Source organism: Leptinotarsa decemlineata, unplaced genomic scaffold, assembly GCF_025532065.1.
Source record: "Leptinotarsa decemlineata unplaced genomic scaffold, Ldec_3_MD MMD2_tig00000882_RagTag_RagTag, whole genome shotgun sequence".
Classification (NCBI taxonomy): domain Eukaryota; kingdom Metazoa; phylum Arthropoda; class Insecta; order Coleoptera; family Chrysomelidae; genus Leptinotarsa; species Leptinotarsa decemlineata.
In genome coordinates, this window is record NW_027412556.1 from 245,992 (window position 1) to 267,123 (window position 21,132).

General features: G+C 33.0%; 2 protein-coding genes and 1 long non-coding RNA gene across 4 annotated transcripts; 2 read left to right on the top strand and 1 right to left on the bottom strand.

The window, feature by feature from the left end:
• The first annotated feature begins 43 nt into the window (after positions 1 to 43).
• LOC141482108 (uncharacterized) lies at positions 44 to 4,337 on the top strand. The gene is made up of 2 exons (XR_012465345.1): positions 44 to 852; positions 1,645 to 4,337. It is a non-coding gene; the product is annotated as an uncharacterized lncRNA (long non-coding RNA).
• Positions 850 to 15,493, bottom strand: LOC111505712 (uncharacterized). 2 transcript variants are annotated; one of them, XR_012465344.1, is made up of 6 exons: positions 15,041 to 15,493; positions 14,872 to 14,987; positions 14,405 to 14,708; positions 13,844 to 14,049; positions 7,550 to 7,708; positions 850 to 988 (listed from the first exon to the last, which is right to left on the bottom strand). XR_012465344.1 is itself a non-coding variant. In XM_023160565.2 (6 exons), the coding sequence occupies exons 1-5, from the start codon at positions 15,321 to 15,323 to the stop codon at positions 13,487 to 13,489; spliced, it is 1,155 nt and encodes a 384-aa protein (XP_023016333.2). In that variant the 5' UTR covers positions 15,324 to 15,493; the 3' UTR covers positions 7,569 to 7,708. The 2 variants fall into 2 exon arrangements, 1 of the variants encoding a protein (XP_023016333.2); XM_023160565.2 differs by lacking the exon at positions 850 to 988 and adding an exon at positions 13,487 to 13,732 and having other exon boundaries at positions 7,569 to 7,708.
• Positions 15,494 to 16,881: 1,388 nt separating this feature from the next.
• LOC111505713 (uncharacterized) lies at positions 16,882 to 20,415 on the top strand. The gene is made up of 4 exons (XM_074174714.1): positions 16,882 to 17,066; positions 17,120 to 17,185; positions 17,316 to 17,766; positions 19,841 to 20,415. The coding sequence occupies exons 1-3, from the start codon at positions 17,054 to 17,056 to the stop codon at positions 17,465 to 17,467; spliced, it is 231 nt and encodes a 76-aa protein (XP_074030815.1). The 5' UTR covers positions 16,882 to 17,053; the 3' UTR covers positions 17,468 to 17,766; positions 19,841 to 20,415.
• The last annotated feature ends 717 nt before the right edge of the window (positions 20,416 to 21,132 follow it).

Below are 21,132 nucleotides of genomic sequence, written 5' to 3' on the forward strand. Positions count from 1 at the left end.
TCAGCTGCAGGAAAACCTGGAAAAAGCTGCAGCACCACATTATCTGAAAATCTTGATCTGCCAATGTCCTCTTGTTCACTGCATTACCCAATCTGTCCATCCGTCATATTCAAAACGTTTTCTAGTCGCGAGATATAATTACGAGTTGTAAACTACAATCAGACCCTCTATGCCTAATTTTCGAGTCATGAGAATAATAAAATGATGTATTTTTTTATGGGGAGAGTTTCTTCAGACTCAAGTTTTATTTATGCACTTGTTGAAATCAAAATATTTCAAAGTTGATACATATGTTGTTTCCTATTCTTTTCTTTAGCATTGACAGTCGTTCAATTTGTTTATGTTGTCAAATTTATAGTTCCTTTCAAAACTTTTAACAAGTTCGACATTTACTCCACTCTAGTTTCATAACAAAGATATAAACAGCTACAAACAACAACATTCACGTTAGCATATTGTCTCTCATTTCCCACCACGTGGAATATACAAGGTGTATCATAAATGCAGATTTAAATATAATGTTGCAATTTTTTCATTTTATTAAAAAAAATATGCCCTAACTTGCTTCATTCTCAAGAAGTTTAATGTTAAATCAAATGATACTTCAATTATTTCGTCACTGTATAGCAGTTTCTATAAGTCTGTTTTGTATCAGGCTAATCATTCAAGGAAAAAAAAGTGGTTTATTGTATAACCATGTTAATTATCAAAACTGAAATTGTGTGACAAAAATCTTTGATGGTGGGTAAACATTTTAGAAAAAATCAATGTTTTTGATATAAATCAATGGATTTGAATGTTCTCTCCTTGGCAAGCCACTTTGGAAAGTCAACCATTCAAGAGAAAACCTAGGTAAAAGTTATTTATTTTGATTAAAAGATTGGCATATACAGAGATATATTCTCAAGCTAAACTGGTAAAGTATATGTGTGAGGATCAAAACGAATAGTTCTGTCAGGTATGTTGTAACAAAGCATGCGTTGACCGCCTGTAATAAAATAAAGAATACAATTACGACAATATAATCTGAAAACAAATTGAAAAATAACACAATTATAAGCATTCATTAATAGGGCTTATTAGAGAAGTTAAATATCGAAAGCATCCAACGTAAAAGATGAAATCAAAAAAAATTTGGTTTATAAACCCAATTGCTTATAACTTCAACAAAAATTGACCCTATGAGAATAAACAGTAGTGTTTATACACATTTTTAGTTTTTTTAAGGACACTATTTTTGACATGTGTTACATTTTACAAGTAATGATAATAAACGTTTATTGGAACTTAAAAACACAATTCAGAGATTAAAATTGGAATTGGCAGTTTGTGTTTCCATTTTCATTTTTATACTGAGGAATATAATCATTACTCTCTGAAAAAGCAAAAATAGGTTTATGAACCAAGTGTTGATGTTAGTAAGAAAGATCGTTAATGAAGAATTTGTAATAAAAAAAGCGAAATGTTCTACAGCTGGGATATCTATTTCAGACAAGTGCATTTTCATTCCAGAAACTATTTTGATCGTGTAAATGTGTATTTTACAAGTTTTGATTAAGCAAGTTTAGCAAGTAACAGTTAGAAAGTGAAAATTAACAATTACAAGTTCGCTTCAACAAATTTTTTACAGTATTTTTGTTGCAGTTGTGATCATGAACATGAAAATAAAATGGACCCAGTTATTTACCCCATGAATAGACGTACAAATAAAATGGACCCAGTTATTTGCCCCATTAATGGACGTAAAAATAAAATGGACTCAGTTATTTGCCCCATTAATGGACCCAGTTATTTACCCCATGAATGGACGTACAAATAAAATGGACCCAGTTATTTGCCCTATGAATGGACATAAAAGTAAAATGGACCCAGTTATTTACCCCATGAATGGACGTAAAAATAAAATGGACTCAGTTATTTGCCCCATTAATGGACGTAAAAATAAATTGGACCCAGTTATTTACCCCATTAATGGGCTTAAAAATAAAATGGACTTAGTTATTTACCCCAATCATGGACTTAAAATAAAACGGACCCAGTTATTTACCCCATGAATGAACGTAAAAATTAAATGGACCCAGTTATTTACCCCATTAAGTAAACATTTTGAGAACGAGCTGTTGAGCTGGGGATTGTCAAATATCCACCAATACTGAGCTAAACTTTATCGCCAAAGAGTTCCATTCAGTAGCTCAAAATTACGACCTTTTTCATGAAGTAAAAACCGACAACTAACATTCCAGAACATAAATGTGTTTTAAACATAGCATACTAATTGCAGGTTGCGACGATCATGCAAAAAACCCAATTGTAAAAACATGTAATAATAATAATAATCTTCCACCAACCACATATCCTTTCAGGTGCCTTCCTCCCTTAGTATCCAAGTGCTGTCGTTAGAATAGGAAGCTGAACGAAGGACAGGGTGGTATTCCCAAGTCCAAAAATGAAAGCAAGAAGAAACCCAGCTAGTAATAGAGTAAATTTATTGTATAAAATATAATATTAAGTACAATGTTATTCACAGATTGTGGACGGATCCGTTCCTGAAATAGATATAAGTACAGTGAAGCTAAAATACAGCTACGTCCTTAGAGGCACATCTTATTGATCGCGTTGATCAACTGCAGTCAGCTATTCAGTAAATTAAAAAATAAATATATTTTCTTCAGTCGTTAAACCGTAAAACATCAATACATGCCTATAGGGACCAGCCAAAATAACAAATACATAAAACATTCGAGTATATTGTAGTTCATAAATCGATATTTATTTCATAAATTATCAACCCATTCATGAACTTTTTTAGAAACTACTTAGTCTACTTTCGCAACAATTTCCTTACAGTAATTAAACAACCAACTCTTGATTCTTCTTTAAAACTTGACAACCTCAAAAGTGTATAAGTACAATTTTGGTGTTTACTTTAGTATTGCTCTGTGAAACACCACTGCCCTAATTAACGGAAATGATTTGATTATTGAAGTGTACGGCGTTTGAGAGAAAAAAAACGTTATACAGAACTTTTGTGAAAATTTCTCTTGAAATCGAGCTTTCATGAGCAATATGTTTCTTTGAGTTGAACGGAGATTTAAGAAGCCTATCCAAAAGACACTCCAAAGTGATGATTGGAAAAACAAATATGTTGAAAAGCAATGGCCCTAAATGAGAACCCTGTGGTACATCCGATGAAACTGTGATTGAGGAAGTTACTGAGTAACCATATTTTACAAATTGTACTCTGCAGATTGGATAATTTTCAATCCATTCCACAATGTTTTCTTGGACACCCAAAGCTTTTAGTTTATGCAACAACAAATTGTGGTTTACTCGTTCAAATGCCTTTGAAAAATCTGTGTGAATAGACTCCACCTGGTGTCTATTTTCGAAGGCGTTTATTATACAGTGTAAGCGAGACATCTGTCTATCATAACATTGTTTTATACAATAGATTTGCGAAAATATGAAAAGCAAAAGTGATCGAGAACGGTTTTCAAAATTATATTCTCAACTGACTTATATAATACCTACACATCAATGACGTTCATTATAAATACTTTACAAAAATCAACTTTTCCCAAAACAAATTTCTTCCAACAAACATAACCTCAGAAAAAGTTGTTTTTCCCGCAAGAGGGCGGCAAAAAGAAAAGTTACGTAGTACTTTCCCAGGGGTAGAAAGTATGACAGCTGAGACTATGATAAAAAATGTATTCATTGAACTGAAAATCGACTTGTTTTTTGCATCTATTTTTTTGACATTTGATCTGTTTCGTGTAAGGTGCCGCACACTGTATAATTTTTTCTGGGTAACATTTCAGTCTAACATTCTAAACAGACTCAAAGTCACTTCAAGATAGACTTTCAGACATTTACTTGGATGGATGGGACCAAGTCCAACGGTTTTAAAGAGAGTTGAGTTCTCATATTGATAATAATTGTGGTATTCCCTATTCATTTCAAGAATATCTCACTTCAATATCATTCCCAGTTCATTAGGATAACTCAGAGCATATTTTTCTAGAACCTAATCATCAACTTCCTCCACCACGGATGGCCAAAGCTTCGTAGTCAAACCAAAAAAACTTTTGTTATATACCCCTGATACTAGTTATTAGTAAATTCTTCAAATTCAACAAAATATAGTACATAAAACAATTATTCAAATGAATTCACATGTAAAACTCATCATTGCATAATATTGCTCATGATTTTTTTATAAAGATAACCATTATAGAGTTTTTTTTTATTGCGATTATTGACAATTATTCGCAACTCTTATAAACACCAATAAATGATTAAAAAAAAACAGATACAGTGTATGTCTAATACAACTATCTCAGTTTGCGTAAATATTTTAAAATTTCATATAACATATTTTTTTTAGTTTGCCAACAAAAACCAAGAAAGAGATATTACCTTTGACTGAGATGCAATACATTCATTTATAGGGATATGGAAGTATAACAATAACAAAAATACCCACCACCAATATATCTAAGTAAATACAATTTACATTTCCTGATTCTAACCTTTTTTAGATTCATAGCTTATATTTACAAAAGACGGGCAATAAAGTTACTCAAGAGTATTCAGATAAATAGCAAGCAGATCACTTATTACTTGTAAAAAAACGATAAAGTTAAAACAATAATAATTTCACCAATATAGAGGACAAGTCTGGATAAATTTCATTTCTATATAAGTTTCACAATGGGGAATGTTCCTCCTGACGAAAATCAAATACTTTTCATAAAAGAGCTCTAAAACAACGCATTTTAAACTTATCATTTCAACCTTTTTCTTTAAAAAATTATTTAGATACTTAAAAAAGAGGAATGGAATAATGCATTCAACATTTAAAGGGATTCGTTTCTATTTCACCATTTGGCAACATCGGTTATAGCTAATGAAGGACAATGAATCTGTTAGCTGTATGAGACAAACAAAGATGACATATTTGAGAGTTCCAAGACATTCTGTGACATATGACATTTTGTGCGCCTAACCTATCTTCCTCTATATAAATAAATAACAAAACAACTGTTGTTTATGTGGATTGTGGAGGTGGTATTAAACTATAATTTATATTTTGCCTTTATTGTTGATTTATAAAGATACTTTTCCTTTTCTAAAGTAGAATATCTATGTACCTATAAATTATTTCAACTTGATATAGGCTCTGTTGCCAATATGTGAATTAGAAACAAATCCCTTTAAAAATTAAAACCCAACATTTGAAACATCAATTTGAATACTTTTTGAAGTGAATTTGAAAAACTCATGAATTAAACTCAACTTTAATTTGTTCAAACTTGCATTTGCTGTAATAACCCAAATTGAGGAACATTCCCCATTCGACACAGAACAATTTCTATGATTTATTTGATTTGTAAAAGAAAAAAATAAAAACCTAATATTGATGATAGTAAATAGTAGAAACCAAACTTCCAGTTGTAAATTACTATAAATTTCTAGTTTTTCATGCTTTCTTATATATCCTAAATATTGTGGGATGTTTTTCAATACTTCAATACTGCAAATTCTACAACAAGTTACAATTATTGAAACTCAACAGTTATGAACAGTTTAAAAGAGTTAACCGAAGAATTGTTTGTGCTCAGGGCACACGATTCTCGAACCCAGTGCTCATTCATCTGAAGTAAGTGATCACTGAGTTCACGAATTTTGTGACCTGAGAAGTTTTCAACAAAGATCAACAATCTTCTGCATTTATTTTTGAGATTGTGAGAGGTTATATTCCCCAAAAACCAGTTAAAAAGTATCGAGTCCTTGAGCCAAAGAATATTTCTGAAATTACTTGTACCCCTCAATATATTACATATTTAAGACACAAGGAGGGTTTCAATTCAATATGAGCACTGAAAAAATTGAACTGGATGGTTAGAGAAAAAAAAAAACTAAACTTTCATAACTCTGCACGACATTGCAACGGATTTCATTAAAAAGTATCAACTGTGGCAAAAAAAGTATCAACAGTGACAACAAAAAGTGTATGTAGTATATTTAAGAAAATAAGCACCACAAAATCATCGTTTTGTTTTTTCATGACTCTCATTAAAACTGTTTTTTTAATTGATACAGATTGAAATTTTTGTTAGCCAATGTCACATCCATTAGGAACTACTATAAATGAATTGAACCTACCTAAGCATATGGTTGGGCTAAGGTAATATTTTGCAAATTGTGAAGATCAAATATTAATTTTTTTCTCAAATTTTGTCAGAGTTGCATGCTTTTCAAATTCAGCTGCGATAAAGAGATTCCACTGCCAAGTAAAGAGTATATTACAAATAACAATATCTAGATAGGGTGGTCGAAAGAAAACAAAACAGAGCCATTATCAGGAATTGAATCAATTCTATCGTGAATTTCAGGAGAGGGAAACATAATTTGTCTTGAAGAACGTATTCTTATACAAAAAGCAATAACAGATATGCTCAGGATCTGGTAAAAATACCAAGCCCTTGCTTACGATTTTGTAGGTACGCGTGGCAGATACCCACCGGAAAAACAACAGCTAACCCAGTTATTACCGTGCAGAAAGCTGAAGTAAAACCATCAGGCACGTGTACAATGTCTTTCATTTGGAATATTAGTCGCGAGATAACTTTCTATATGTGAAAAGCTGAAATTAATTTAGTAGGGTTGTCCATTGACAGACCAGTTTCGGAGTACTAGCTCCTCTTCACTGCTGGGTGGGTTATTTCAAACGGATTGAACCAGAGTTGCTTCCGGACTTTGTCTGCAGGTGGCGCTGTAGTAAGTCCTACTAAGTCAACTGCAGACAGAGCTCATAACTAGTTGGAATTAATTCTGTTTGTTTGGAATATCCAGACGGTTTTTCGGAAAATTAAAATCGAACAACCTTTTCAAAATGGTTGTTTGTATCTTTCCAAAAGTCGAATTTAGTTTTCCTGCGGCTAGAAATGCCGTTAAAATATTACTGGACGATTTTTACTCACGCTTATGGGGTGTAGCTGGAGGAATCACAAGAAAGGTGTTCTTCTTTGACAGAAGAATCGACGAGTCCTTGTGTTTCTCAAAATATTGAGGCACTTCATGATAATGAGTCCGTTACGTTTAAAATTCGACTACACTGTATACCAAGGATGAAAATTCAAACATATTTGTCAAGAGTAATGAAGAGGTGAATTGAATATATCACTTTTAAAAGCTCTATATATGTTAGACATATCAACATACACTTATAGATATTATAAAAACAAAACAGAGCTGCTAGAATAAAAAAAAAACAGGAGATTTCGAAAATCAGTGCCATTGTTCATTATTACTTTGGTAAAGACGTATAAAATGATAATTTCAGAAAAACAATTCACTGAAATATGTGTTGCGCTCTATTCGAAAATTCTTCAATTCATTCTTGTTCGCTGGCTAACGAACAAGAAGAAATTGAAGATATCAAATAATAAATGAAATACACAAAACAAGTAACAGTTTCATTGAATATGACATAGGTCCGTCGATTGATTTGGAAGCGAGAAAAAAGATTTGCATGTCAACTTGCCTGGAGGTTTACAGAATAAGTGCTCTTCGATGAACTGGCATGGGCATGTAAGACAAGAGCAATGGCGGCCGCCTGCCGCCGGAGGGCTTACCAAACGACCCTTGGCCAGCTCACCCCCCAACGTGATGAATAACGTAGAAATAGAAGGGTTGCTCTTTCCTGAAAAGTAAAATTTTCGTTGGAGAAATTCAGAGGCTGGCTTTAGATATTTACATCTGTCATACAGTGCTTTTCTTTAATGTCCCCCCCCTTTGATTTTTTTAACGGGTCAACTCGAAAAATGGCGGAACTTTTAATAATTGCCTGACTACATTGACATTTAACTACATTATATAAGGTAACAAGCTTTAGGTCAGTTCAGAAGATGCTCGAAATGGTTGCCTTGAACTTCTTGACATATGAACAGCCTATCCGATATTTCACGCTGAACATTTTCGAAAACAGTAACGTCAATATCTCTACAAATATTTATTATTCTCTGCCGTATATCCAATAGTGAAGCAGCTTCAGTTTCGTACACCTTTTGCTTCAAATAGCCCCATAAAAAAAGTTCAAAGGTGTCAAATCTGGCAAGCGGGCTGGCCATTCTGTAGGACCTCGACTATTTCAGTGATGAGAGGGTCAACAGTAGTTTTCAGCGTATCAAATACAGTTCCCCTGTTAAATTTTGATCAATAAATAGAGGTCCTACAATATGGTTTCCCAATATTCCTATCGAAACGTTATTTTTTTCTGGATATAGGCACCAATTATTTGCACTTGACTTCATATTCTAGGGTTGTGAAGTATTCGTCAGAACCTTCAAGAAGTCGCCATCTTTAAAGTTTCATCTGTCAGTTTCACTTCAAAATAAAGTATTCATGCGTTGATTTCATTATCCCAAATTTCAATTTTTTGAGTTTGCCTGTTAAAAAAATAGCAGTGCGGGGGGGGCTATAAAGAAATGCACTGTATAATGGTATCAAGTTAACGTACAGTGAGTCCCAGTTCAAGCAACTTTGTCAATATATTCTAGATAGATAGATAGACAGATATTTATTTCTATTTCCAATCACAAAGATTTTACACATGTCAAGAATATGGTTGAAGTAACATACAAATTGAAATTAAAATAAATCAGACAAGACAAAAGTAGACTCTATAAACAAATTATGGTCAAATTATTTAAATGAAGGTAATCAAATTCCGTTTTGTAACCATCCAGATCAGCATTTAAAATGTCATGGATTGAGTAATAGCTTTCCCGTATATGTTTAATTTAAGTTTTGAATTTATTATAAGATAACCACTTTAAATGTAAAGGAAGCTTATTACAAAACCTAGGCGCCTATTAATTTATAGAATATATAACTGACTTTATATATAGAACTTGGATTTCCACATAACGTATTATCTTGGTTAAAATCCTATATAAGTGGTCGTCATTTGAGTGTCAAATATAATAATATCGTGTCCAAGGAACATGACGTAACATTAGGAGTTCCTCAGGGATCAGTATTGGGACCTTTACTGTTTGTAATATTTGTTAATGATCTCGCGCAATATGTTGATATTGATAATTGTTATATTACTATGTTTGCAGATGCTACCACAATGACAATTACTGGAGCCACACTTGAAGATATACTAACAAGGGTCAAAGATGTTATTGATAGATTTACTTCATGGTGCCAACGTGATCATTTAATATTGAATACCTCTAAATCTGTCTCACTGAAATTTTATAACAGAAAAAATAACATCCCAAGGGAAATTGACCTTACTGATGAAATAATGATGTCAGGTGACGTAAAGTTTCTAGGAACTATACTAGATGAATCTCTAAATTTGGATCTGCACATTGACAGTGTCTGCAAGAAATTAAATTCAGCTTTTTTTGCAGTGAAACAAATGAAATTGTGTGTAGATTCACAAAGCCTTCTAAGCATATACTTTGCAAAGGCATATCCACATGTTTCTCTAAATATTATGTCACGGGGATGTGGTAGATATTTTAATAGAATATTTGTTGCCCAGAAACGTATTATAAGATTCATTTTTGATATGAACTATCATGATAGCTGCAAACCTATACTCATAAGGGAAAACTTGTTATCAGTTCCACGCATATATATACTGAAATGTGTAACATATTTAAGAAGTAACCTTGCATCTTTCGAAGTGAATGCGGCTACTCATAACTATTGTACACGTCATGGTGATATGTTGAGAAAACTTTCTCACAAACCAACCAAATTAAAAATTCTCCACCATATAACTCGATCACACTGTACAATAAACTACCAAATGCTATTAAGGAGTCTAAATCGTATGAAATATTTAAGAATAACACTAAAAAATTCTTAATAGAAAAGTGTTTCTATAGCGTACAGGATTATTTAGGACAAAAATTCTAATTTTAATATTCTTATTATTAATTTATACCTTCTCTAACTGTGATACCCATTCGCTGTTGTGATATTTGTTTTAGTTTTTTTATTTATATATGACAGATCATGTTTTTAATTGTTTTTATATTATATAGTACTTCTAATGACTTACCATATGTACATTAAGTACCAAAATGGCTAATAAATATTATTATCATTATTATTGGTTCCTCTGTATCAACGAAAGGGTCTTAAATAGAATTGAAATTTCCTATAATGATTTATTGAATTATGCAAATCGAGGGTCGAAGAAGAATTCAAAAATAATAATGATAATTTCAATAACGATATTTATTATTTCATAAAATCTTATAACAGATATTGACACTGTCATTATCATTCCAAAGGGCCTTACAGACTTGACTATTTTGAATTTGTGGAATTTGTCATTGCTCAGGGCACATTACTATCGAACCCAGTGCTCTTTTATCTGAAGTAAGTGATCGTTGTGTTCACGAATTTTGTGACCTGGCTAGAAGAATCGAGCTAAGAATGACAGTTTTTTACATTTATTATCGATATTGTTTTCAAGAAAATGGTTTGCTAGACAGATCCTCTACAAAATTAATTACTATTATTACCATTGAATTATTCGGTATAATTATCATGTATTTTAAATATTTCCCTAATCCAGAAGAAGTTATGGATTTATTTTATTGTGAACGAAAGAAATTTATGAGTAACCACTCTACTAATATTACAAATGTAAAAGTTTTATATGTTGTTACCCAATCGCGCAAAAATACCAGATTTGAATGAAATTCGACCAAAAAAAATTATCAGAATGAAAATTTAATCCAGGTTTTTTTGAAGCACTTATTTTATGTTCATTCTATGTCTGTTTTATTTCTCTTCCTAATTCTGAAGTCTACGCAGAGGAAAAAACATGTAGAAGTTAATATTGATGCTATACATTGTTTCAGCCTGTTTAAATAAATAAATATTGGCCATAACGTAAAACTGTACTTCCTAAGTCGTTGTTAACTATTGAACAAAGAAGAAAATAAGGTGTACTGAAAAAAAAAAAAACTGGGAATCACTTTACAAAAGGAAAGATTAGAAAATTAGAGATTATTTCAAAACACCTGAAAAGAATTTGGTTTGTTAGGAGCAGCTGCAGTAGCAATTAAGTTATGACTAGAAAGCTATGTCAATACAATTTATACATACAGGGTGGTCCTCGATGAAAGCATTAGCACAAGTTTTATAAACAAAATTAGTGGGACAAAGACATTCCGGATTAAAACTAGATTGGACACGTGATTAGACAACTCATAGGAATCCGAGATGTGTCACAAATGTTCCATTCAGGTTCTCAATGTTGGCACTAAGAGTAAGACCTTTAGATACTCATTCAAATAATGTAAAAAAAAAAAATTTAAAACCATTATTCAAAAATATTTTTTACTTGTTTTGGGAAACAAAGGATTTCTACTATGTACTACACCTTTTGAAATGGCCAGTTGTTTAATTAGCTCAATTTTATTCAGATCTACAATTTTAAATGAAGTTTCTTTTGCATGTCGTTTATTTTAATGAGTTGAAAAATTGGGTTTTGAAGTGACGTATATGATGATTATCAAGTTCTATAAACTATGTATAGCTTTGTTGTAGATGTAAACTTTTGACAAGAACTAAATAATGATGGGAAATAGTTTTTGGCTTTCTACTACTCCATCTTGATACAAAAAAAAGGATGTGTGAATCTTCCAAAGAAAGGAAGGAAGTAATCAATTTGAAAATAAGTAACTCTATACATGGATGTATATAGTTATAGATGTATAATTCAGTGTTCATAGAGAAGTATTTGTTTCGAAAGAATTTGTTTCTTTCGTGTAATTCAATGTTTATATGAAAGTAGCTGTTTCAGGAGGACTTTCTTTCAGTTTGTGTCTGAAACTTACTTCTTTGCATGATCTACACATCCATGTATAGAGTTACTTATTTTCAAATTGATTACTTCCTTCCTTTCCTTGGAAGATTCCCTCATCCTCGTTTTTTGTATCAAGATGGAGTAATAGAAAACCAAAAACTTTCTTTCCCAAAAATTAATCACTCCTAAAAATATAACCCTTCAATTCAAATAATAATGATAGTTAATAATGTCGACAGGTGATTCACCTGTTTCAATAATAATAACGGTAAAATTACTGTTGGCATTCAAGGTTGCAAAAAAATCGAGATCACATTTTCAAAAGTGGATATTTGTGTTTTGTCAGCTGAATGAAAAACTTTGACTAAAGTTGATTCATAGAAAATAACAAAATATTTTTTCTGAATCCTATCTTTATGCTAATATCGTTAATCTGAATGAGTATTTGAAAATTCGAGTGATTATCAACTGAGGATATTATAAATACTATTTTGTGACTGCAGTTACTACAAAAACGTCCCAAGTATAAATGAAGTCTGATGATTTAGATCAAGTAGATGGTAGCACAGTAAAAGGTTCAATTTAAAAAGAAGAGAACGCCTCTTTTGATGATTTACTATCTAGCTGATGAACCGTGTTAGGAATCACACGTTAAAAGGTAAGACCTCGTTAGTCCTTAGCTCGCACAAGTTTCTAAACTTCTGAGAGCTGTCGTTCGTATGGAGGCGATAGCTGATTAACGGAAAAACAGAGTTTTAAGCAGAAACAAGTAAGAATTCATCAATTGAAAAAAAATGATCCACCTGAAGTTATATATAGTTGCATATTTTCCAGTAATTTACTGTAACCATCTTTCTTACAAAATTAACAATACTGTTGCAACATTAGGTGTTTAAAAACAGTAATTGAAATTTTTTTATAGCCTACACCATAAACCTTATCTATAGATTATTCATAATGGAGGTGTTAGTTTATGTGGCAATAGTAGATTGTAAACAAATAAATCATTCATGTGATATCATGTTTTGAATGAATCACGTTTTTTATCAAGCTGAATTATTTGAACATGACCAGAAATTTATTTCGTCACAACTTTTCCTGTTCTGAATAGAAAGCAGAGTTTTTTGAGATATTGCTTTCTTGGCATTTCTGATATGCTCATTCTATTCACGAATTTCAATGTATTTTTTCAATTTAAGCTTGCCATAACTCTGACTTTGGGATTCATCCTCTATAATAATCAAGCTCATTTCTTTCATTACATGAAAATCTGCAATAAAAAAGTACAATATGTACATGATCGCAAAATAGATATATGAATGATACAGAGTGCTACAAAAAACCAGTTTTTCTATTAATTGTAACTCAGTTAAGTTTCGTTTTCTGCATGAGAATAGAAAATATTATTTTGAAAAACAAACAAAAAATACAAAGCCATTTTTTGTGAAGGAAATGGCCAATCTTCTAATTCACGGCGATAACTTATGTAAATTAAATATTTTTTCCACAACTGTTAACCAGTTACTCGTAAGAATCACCCTGTATATACGTGGTTTGCAATACCGTAAGTTCCGCATCACAGAAGCCCCATAACCCCACGAAAAAAAAAAATAGAAAAAGAAAACAGAACATTACTCAGTAAATGCCCATGCGTATCATCAACCTCGACCAAAGAGGGCAGCAGTCTCTGGAATTGTCCCCTCTAGGCGGTTTGTTAGTCATGATCTCTTCGACATACTGACAGGGACAGATCGCCGAGTTGATATGCCTCGGATTCGATGGGTTACCCATCACTTCGTCCAAAGTCCAATCTAATCTTCGCCTCAGAAAATCTTTGCCCCACCTTTGTGAGTACCTCAGGAACAACAGTTCGGCCTGACCCTACATCAATAAAAATGTTTCAGGAGAATCACTTTTCCCGAAGGGTATGGGAATCTAGAGCAGGGGAGAGTTTTCTTCTGGCACTATTACAAGTTAGCCTGAATGACTCACCTGTTTTCTTGACAATCTCGTCGTCCTGCTGCCCTGTATAACGATATCATTAGCGGTGATATCCATTCTCTGTTCCCATCCGTTGGCTTGGTCTCGCTCTTGTTGCTCTACACTGGCATGCAGCTGAGCTATGCAGGGGGCGGAATCCATGTAGATGAAACACAGAGTGACTTTGTGACAGCTTATTTTCCCTCGATCATCCAAAGCTAAAGTAAAAATCATTTGCATGATGAATTATCATTAAATTTCATTTATAATGTTCTTATTACCTGTGGGAGATCATAAGTTCATATTAATTTTCATGTAACATCTAGAGGGCGCTGTGTATGTTGTCATTATTTATTTCAAATGAAATAAACTACGCAGCGCCCTCTAGATGTTGAGTGAAAATTAATAAGAAATTATGATTTCTTACATCAAAAAAACCCGGGTACCAAATTTCGTGGAAGTAACTCAAACACCCTGTATATGAGTTGCTATAAAGTTTACAAAGTTATGATTCTGATATTTTTTAATTAAAAAATTTCACACTGAGTCTATAAAAGAAAAATATCAACTCACCTATTACGATTTTGTGTCTCAACAAGTGCTTATTTACGTTGGCCAAACATTTCTCCAGGTTCCTTTGCAATCGAAATTTCAAATATATCGACAGAAAAATGGCAGCAGCATTCAGAAACAGCCAACCTATACCTAGACCGAAAAGAGTAAGACCCGTTAGACCAGAGAAAAGCAAACCAAGTAGGACCAGAAAAGCTACCGTTATCCAGACCACCAACACTCTCTTGTAGCAGATGTTGTACATTGAGAACCGAACATCGTTCACTAACAGTTCCAAGGCTTGAACGTATTCTTCTACAGTTAACTGAGAAAGAAAAAATAGAATGTATTTCTGAGCATTTTTTTAGAAAACTGTTATTATGTATCAGATATGTTCTAGAAATTTCCAGTTATATAAACTCATTCACATTTTAATGTCTTATGAAACCCAAATCCTATGAGGCGAACATACTGATTTTTATACTTACAGTTAGCCCCTGGGCCATTAGCTCTTCAGGCACTAACTCCGGACGGAATTGAGCTGGAGTAATCCAAGGAAAACGTGCATTGACTGGAAGTAGGGTGACAATAATATCCCCATTCGCTGAAAACCTAACATATAGAACTTGTTCAGGTGAGCAATTAATATGTTCTTACAGAATCCCTGTCTTATGGGCTCCACAGTTGCCACTGGTAGTTCCACATTACGAAGAGGCTTAGGATTTAGAACAGCCACATTCGGGCTGTCCAGGGACTTGCTCAGACTTCTTTCTAAATTTACTTGGACACTTTCTGTCGTTATGACAGCCGGCGAATTTTTCTGTTCCGACGCATCCTCTTCGAATTTGACCCAATTTTGGGGCGAAGGAGGTTGGGGAGTTGGAGAAATAGAGATGTCTTGTTCGTTTTCTGTTTTTTTTGGTGTAGTGCTATCACTCATTTTTACGATTTGGATTTATTATATTTATGGCAATGTTTCTTTGTAAATGATAATCACATAATTAAAAAAATATATACAAATGTAAGGTACACTGACACCTCCTGCACCTACTTTCTGTTTACCTTTATGTGATTTCTTTTTTTAATATTTCAATATTTTCTATTTCTACAGTGTTGTCTATTGTTCTGGGAGAATAATTTGGGGGGAGAAGAGCTGTCTAGAGACAGCATATGCCTCTCAGGATAAGGTTTACCTGTTATTTAACAGCTGGTCTACTGCGCTGAAGGGAAGCAAAGACCATAAAAAAAGAGAAGAAGAAGATACTCTGGTGGATTGGTGAATTAATGACTTTATCAATGAGTTGACCATACCACAGAATACCTTACAGAAGGGGCACTCACCATAAAAACACAAACCATGATATTTTTGAAAATCTTGAGAGTAGTATTGTCAACGTAAAAATTTCGTCGAGTTGATAGTGAACTTGAACATAGTGAAATTAAGCTAGTTTGGTGGGAATTGTTGAAACGTTGGCCCAAAATCCCGTCGACATGACATCGTAATGATTCCTCGATAGCAAACACAATATATAAGTGATTAGATACATATAATTCGAATTACCGCTAAAAATGACATTAAACACCTCGAACACAGAATATACGTCACAGAAACTTGACAACTCAACATTTGACTACCTTTTTTGACAGAAGCTTGATGATTAATATCGAGAAGATTCATTGATATAATATCGTTTACAGACCTGGGGAAAACTAATATTATTCAAATCAGAATCAAATAAGTCTGAAGACTGTATCGAGGAGAGATACATACGTATACTAACATAAATATTTCGAAATGGAATTGAAACATTCATCTTCCCCAACGTCAGCTACATAGTATGTTCTGATAAATACCTGCCGGAAAACAACTACTTTTCTGGCTCATACTACGCTGGATAGTCAATAATATCCAACATACATTCATGCAAGATATTTCACAGATAGCCTTGCAGTTTCTCATTCATCCACCAGCAGGACCATGCTGAAATCAGTCGAGTAGATCACTTACTGACCAATTTCGAATTGTCACCTCTCATCAGTGCAGGAAAGATCCGACCCAAAAGCAGTGTGCTTGAGACTCGATTATTTTCAACGCGGCATGACTGTATGTATGAAACCTTATTCTGAAGGAAGATTGTTAACTAGTAACAGTTCCATCTTTTGAACACAGTCTCAAACGGAGAAAGGATATTCTATGTACTGATACTCTAATAGAAATGAAATGAGCCTGAAAACTATATCAGAACCTATTGTGTAGGTACAATGGGAGAGATGAATGTTTCGAGATTCCATTTAGAAATATTTATTTCTCATGTGTATGTATTTCTCTCCTCCAATCAGGTTTAGAATATTTGTTTTGAAGATATGCATAGAAGTTTCTTTTTGAAACAAACTGGATGAAAAAGCCCTTTTTTAATTTCCTCAAGTTTTGAAGTGCCATCTTGCGCTTATTTTTTCACTCCAGTCAGGTGTCATTCTTCTGTTCTTCAAAGTTCAAATTGGTAGTTGTGAGTGTCGTCTGTCAAACGTGCTATTTTTTTGTATGGTCAAACAGAATAAAATATAAGGGATGTAAGACTTGTGTTTTGTTGAACTATTTTATTATTCTTAAGTGGTTGTTATTAATTGTTAATGATTTGATTTGACACTCGTACTGATTAAAGTATTCCAATGGAAAATCAAGGTATTGGTTATTTTACTTGATATTTATTGTTTTTAGTAATTTATATTTTTCAGAACCCAGAAAGTTCAAACTGAGGAGACTTGTGCCTATTCATACTCAAAGGCATGAAGATACAAATGGTAAGCATGGCTGATTTGAATATGTAAAATCTGTATATCTAACTAATAACCTTATTTTCATCTCTGACTTTTCACCTCATTTTACTGACAGTATTTTTATAGTATGCAACTTCTTCTATATCGTTTACAGGGTTCAACTTCATTTCGTTACAATTTCTCAAACTGTTTTGTCCAACAAGAAAGGTCACTGTTGAACTTCCAGTATTTTTGATGGACTACTTCAAAAGTTACTATCTCTTCCTCCCTTTATGTTCTAACTGTACTGCAGTGAAGGATGTTTGAAGTGTAGTTCTAAGATGAACATTCACCCATTGACCCCCATATCTCACACAATTCTTGTTCTTTCCCCTACATTATATTTTACAGAATCATCATTAGTAAAAACTTGGAGCCCTTGAAGCAGAACGTTGAAAAGAAGAAAGGGCCCAGGAGATATATTACGAAAATCACGCAGAAGAGTTAGGTGCAAGTCCGTTGCTCAGAGATTTGGGTAAGAAACCCGTTAAACAACGATTAGGTCGACGGGTACCTTTTCCAGGTACAAACACATCTGCTATTCCTCCCAAGCAAAGGTTGAAAAGGTAATTATTGTTATTTGAATGCTGAGTTATTAAATATAGAGTTGTTGATTGAAAAATGCCATAGATATGAATTGAACCAGTGATCTTGATGGCTTTACGAGGTTACTTACAAATTCATATAATATGTATATAAAGCTACATATTTGAGTTTCAAACCAATCTCAATTTGTTGTCGAGGAACCTTTCAAATTTCTTCTGGGTTACACTACATTACTTTTTGCATCAGCACTACGAAAAAGCAATTGAAATGATTCAGTTTGAATATTATAAATACGTGATTCGACCCGAAAACATAGATGGATGAATGGAAAAATATAAAATTTTCCATCTCTTCCTTTCTAATTCATTCTACAAAGTACAATAATACAAAAACAAAGGTTATTGAAATAAATTCCTGAATATTGATTAAGCACTACTGAATAATACTAATGGAAATAATAAAACTCAAGGAGTTGAATTCTGTGAGATCATTTCAGAACGTGTCAACCGAAACCAAGCTTTGTTGTACACGTTTTTCATATGAACGTGTCTCTTTTCTGAGTAAATAGTCAAAATTTCAGATATTGGAGTGACTCAAATCCCAATATGGCACGTCGAATCCACATGCAAACTAAATGTTTGGACAGAAATTTATAACTTGCAGGAACATTTTATGATGAAGTTTTATATTTCACAGCGATTCACTTATATTTATTATTATATGTATTTTTGTATATTCATGTTTGAATTGTATTCATATATTGAATGTTGAACTTGGTGGCATTGCCTATTTTTACAAAATAATTAACAAATTCACACATATGTACTATAACTATCAGCTAGATGTAAGGAAAAAAAAAGGGAAAAATGAGCCAATCCAATACAATTTTTCCACAGTGTATTTAAATGATTCCAAAGTAGAATTAGAAAGTTCTAAATCTACATTCTACATTCTAAATATCCCAGTTTGTATGCAGAGTACCTTAAAAACTTGTTTTGAACACTTATAAGCATATCAATATCCACATTATATGAAGGGCACCAAATTGTGGAGTTGTATTCGATTATTGATCTGACAATTGAGCAATACCTGATTTTTAAGGAAGAGAGAACTAATTCCTCTGCAGATTTGAGAGTGAAACCTACCATTTTTAGTGCTCTACAAGTAACATTTGCAATATGGAATTTGAATGGCATTTTGGGTCAAGAGAGATTCCTAAATCTTTGATTGTATTCAGAATCCATCCTTTACTTCCTCCGCAATGCACAGTGATTAGTCGCGATCCTTTGTTTGCAGACATGTTAGGCGTACACATTCTCGAACCATCAGTCCACCCTTTCGTAACTATGTCATTAGTGTCATACCAAGATTTGTCCAAATAGAAAATTTGCCGTTGTTCTTGTCTGTGTTTAGTTATTTGTCCTAAGTATTTGTTAAGCAATTCCACTATTTTCCTGCTTTCCATACCTGCTTGACGTTTGTTTATTATTTTAAATCTAAATCCTAGTTTCTTTATTCAATTATGAAGAGTTTTGTCACAGCAGCTCACGTTATGGCCGGAAGTATTCAATTTCTTCCTTATAATTTCAGTCGTAGGAATCTCATTGCTTTTGTAACAGTCCTTTATTGTTTTTTTCAATGATTTTATTGAATGAACATCTAAAGGTTTTGGTAATCCCGTATCACATCGGGTCTTGCGTTTATAAGGTTTATTTTTGACGTATTTTTTACATACAGTTGAGAAAGGAATTTCTTTCAAATCTGATGCTGCTTGTAATAGTTTGTTTCCCTCGAAATTCAAACTTGTGATGTAGATTCTTATATACATTGACTCTTCAGCCAATCATAAAGCTCGGTTAGTAAAAATTATCCAATAAGAGCCGGCAATTCTTCAGTCCACGTGGACTAGTTGACAGCGGCTTTTTTATTTCTGTATTAGTTTTTTTAGCCAACACTTTAAGTATGCACAATACCAGGTATTTCGATTATACAGGGTATAATAAAGCACAATTGAGTAAGCGATAAGTGATATATCACTTTCACTGTAATTGCTTCGTCAATAAGAAAAAAGTTGTTGGATTTTGTTTGTTTCAGGTTAAATAACACACAGAACAACCAAATAAATAAAAGGAAATCACGGAGAGTAACATCGCTCAACAACGCCTCAACCTCATCAGAGCAAGGTCGAACCAGGATGCCTTATTAAGACAGAATGGAGTTAAGAAGTTTAGATTGCGACGGTTGGTACCCACTGCTCTGACAAGCACACCGAAAAACTTCAAAGTCCAAGTCAGCAACAACATTGTATCGGTAGAAAAACAACGGTTCATGACGAATGTCAAGAGATTCAAACTGTGTTTGGACCCTGAAATTCAGTTGCAGATCAAACAGCTCCAGGTTATGTATCAGGGGGATAGTGTGAAATTCCCAATACAGGTCCAACCAACAACTACGTTATTGACGATGAATCAACGTTTCGCTATGCTAAGTTAGGGAACTGTAGGAACTACGATTTTATTTTCAGTTAACAAATTTCAATTTTATTACTGATGTTGCGTCGTACAATGTTATGAAAGAAGTTAGTTTATATGAATCTTTTATTTAGGGAGGAGAATACAAGTTTATTGGTAATTGTAAATGCATCAAGTAATAAAAATCATTTTCTATAATAGTATATTTCTTTAAAGTGGCAGCTGTATTTATTTTGTGGCTGCCTCTAAGGGCAGCCACAGAATGATCAAAAGTGGAGTTGCGTGAGTTACCTGACATTGTAAAGGTATCCAAAAAACGTGTTGGCTTTATATATCATGAGCATTTGACTATGAGAAAGCTCTATGTCAAGTAGGTGCCGAGTGAGCTCACTGTTGACGAACAACAAGAATGTTTCGATGGTTCTGAGCAGTGTTTGGCCACAGTAAAAATCAACCAGTAAGTCCACTCCAACTACTTTCATTCATAGTTCACAAAGTTCTCGGTGACCTCGAAATGAAGTGCGGAGCCAATTTCGTTCTTTTACCATAGGCGTGCGCTCATATAAAAACGAAATTTAAGGATATTATAGAGATTTATTTATTTATTCATTCATTTATTCATTATAAACGGGAAGCCCCTGTTTTATAATGATTGAACACAAAATTATGTAATTAGTACCCTACACAATAAAAACCAACTAAAACTGATATATAATCGCATTAACAACCAACCTAGTGAAAACACAATTAAATTGAAAATACATAATCCTTGGTCCTGTTTGAATATCTCCAAAAAGTTATGGAAAAAATTGAGACTGACTCGTTAGTGGTAAGTTACTTATTACTAAAAACAATAATAACAACAGCGAATAAATAAACACAATATCAATTTCCGACTGTTTATAACTAATCGAT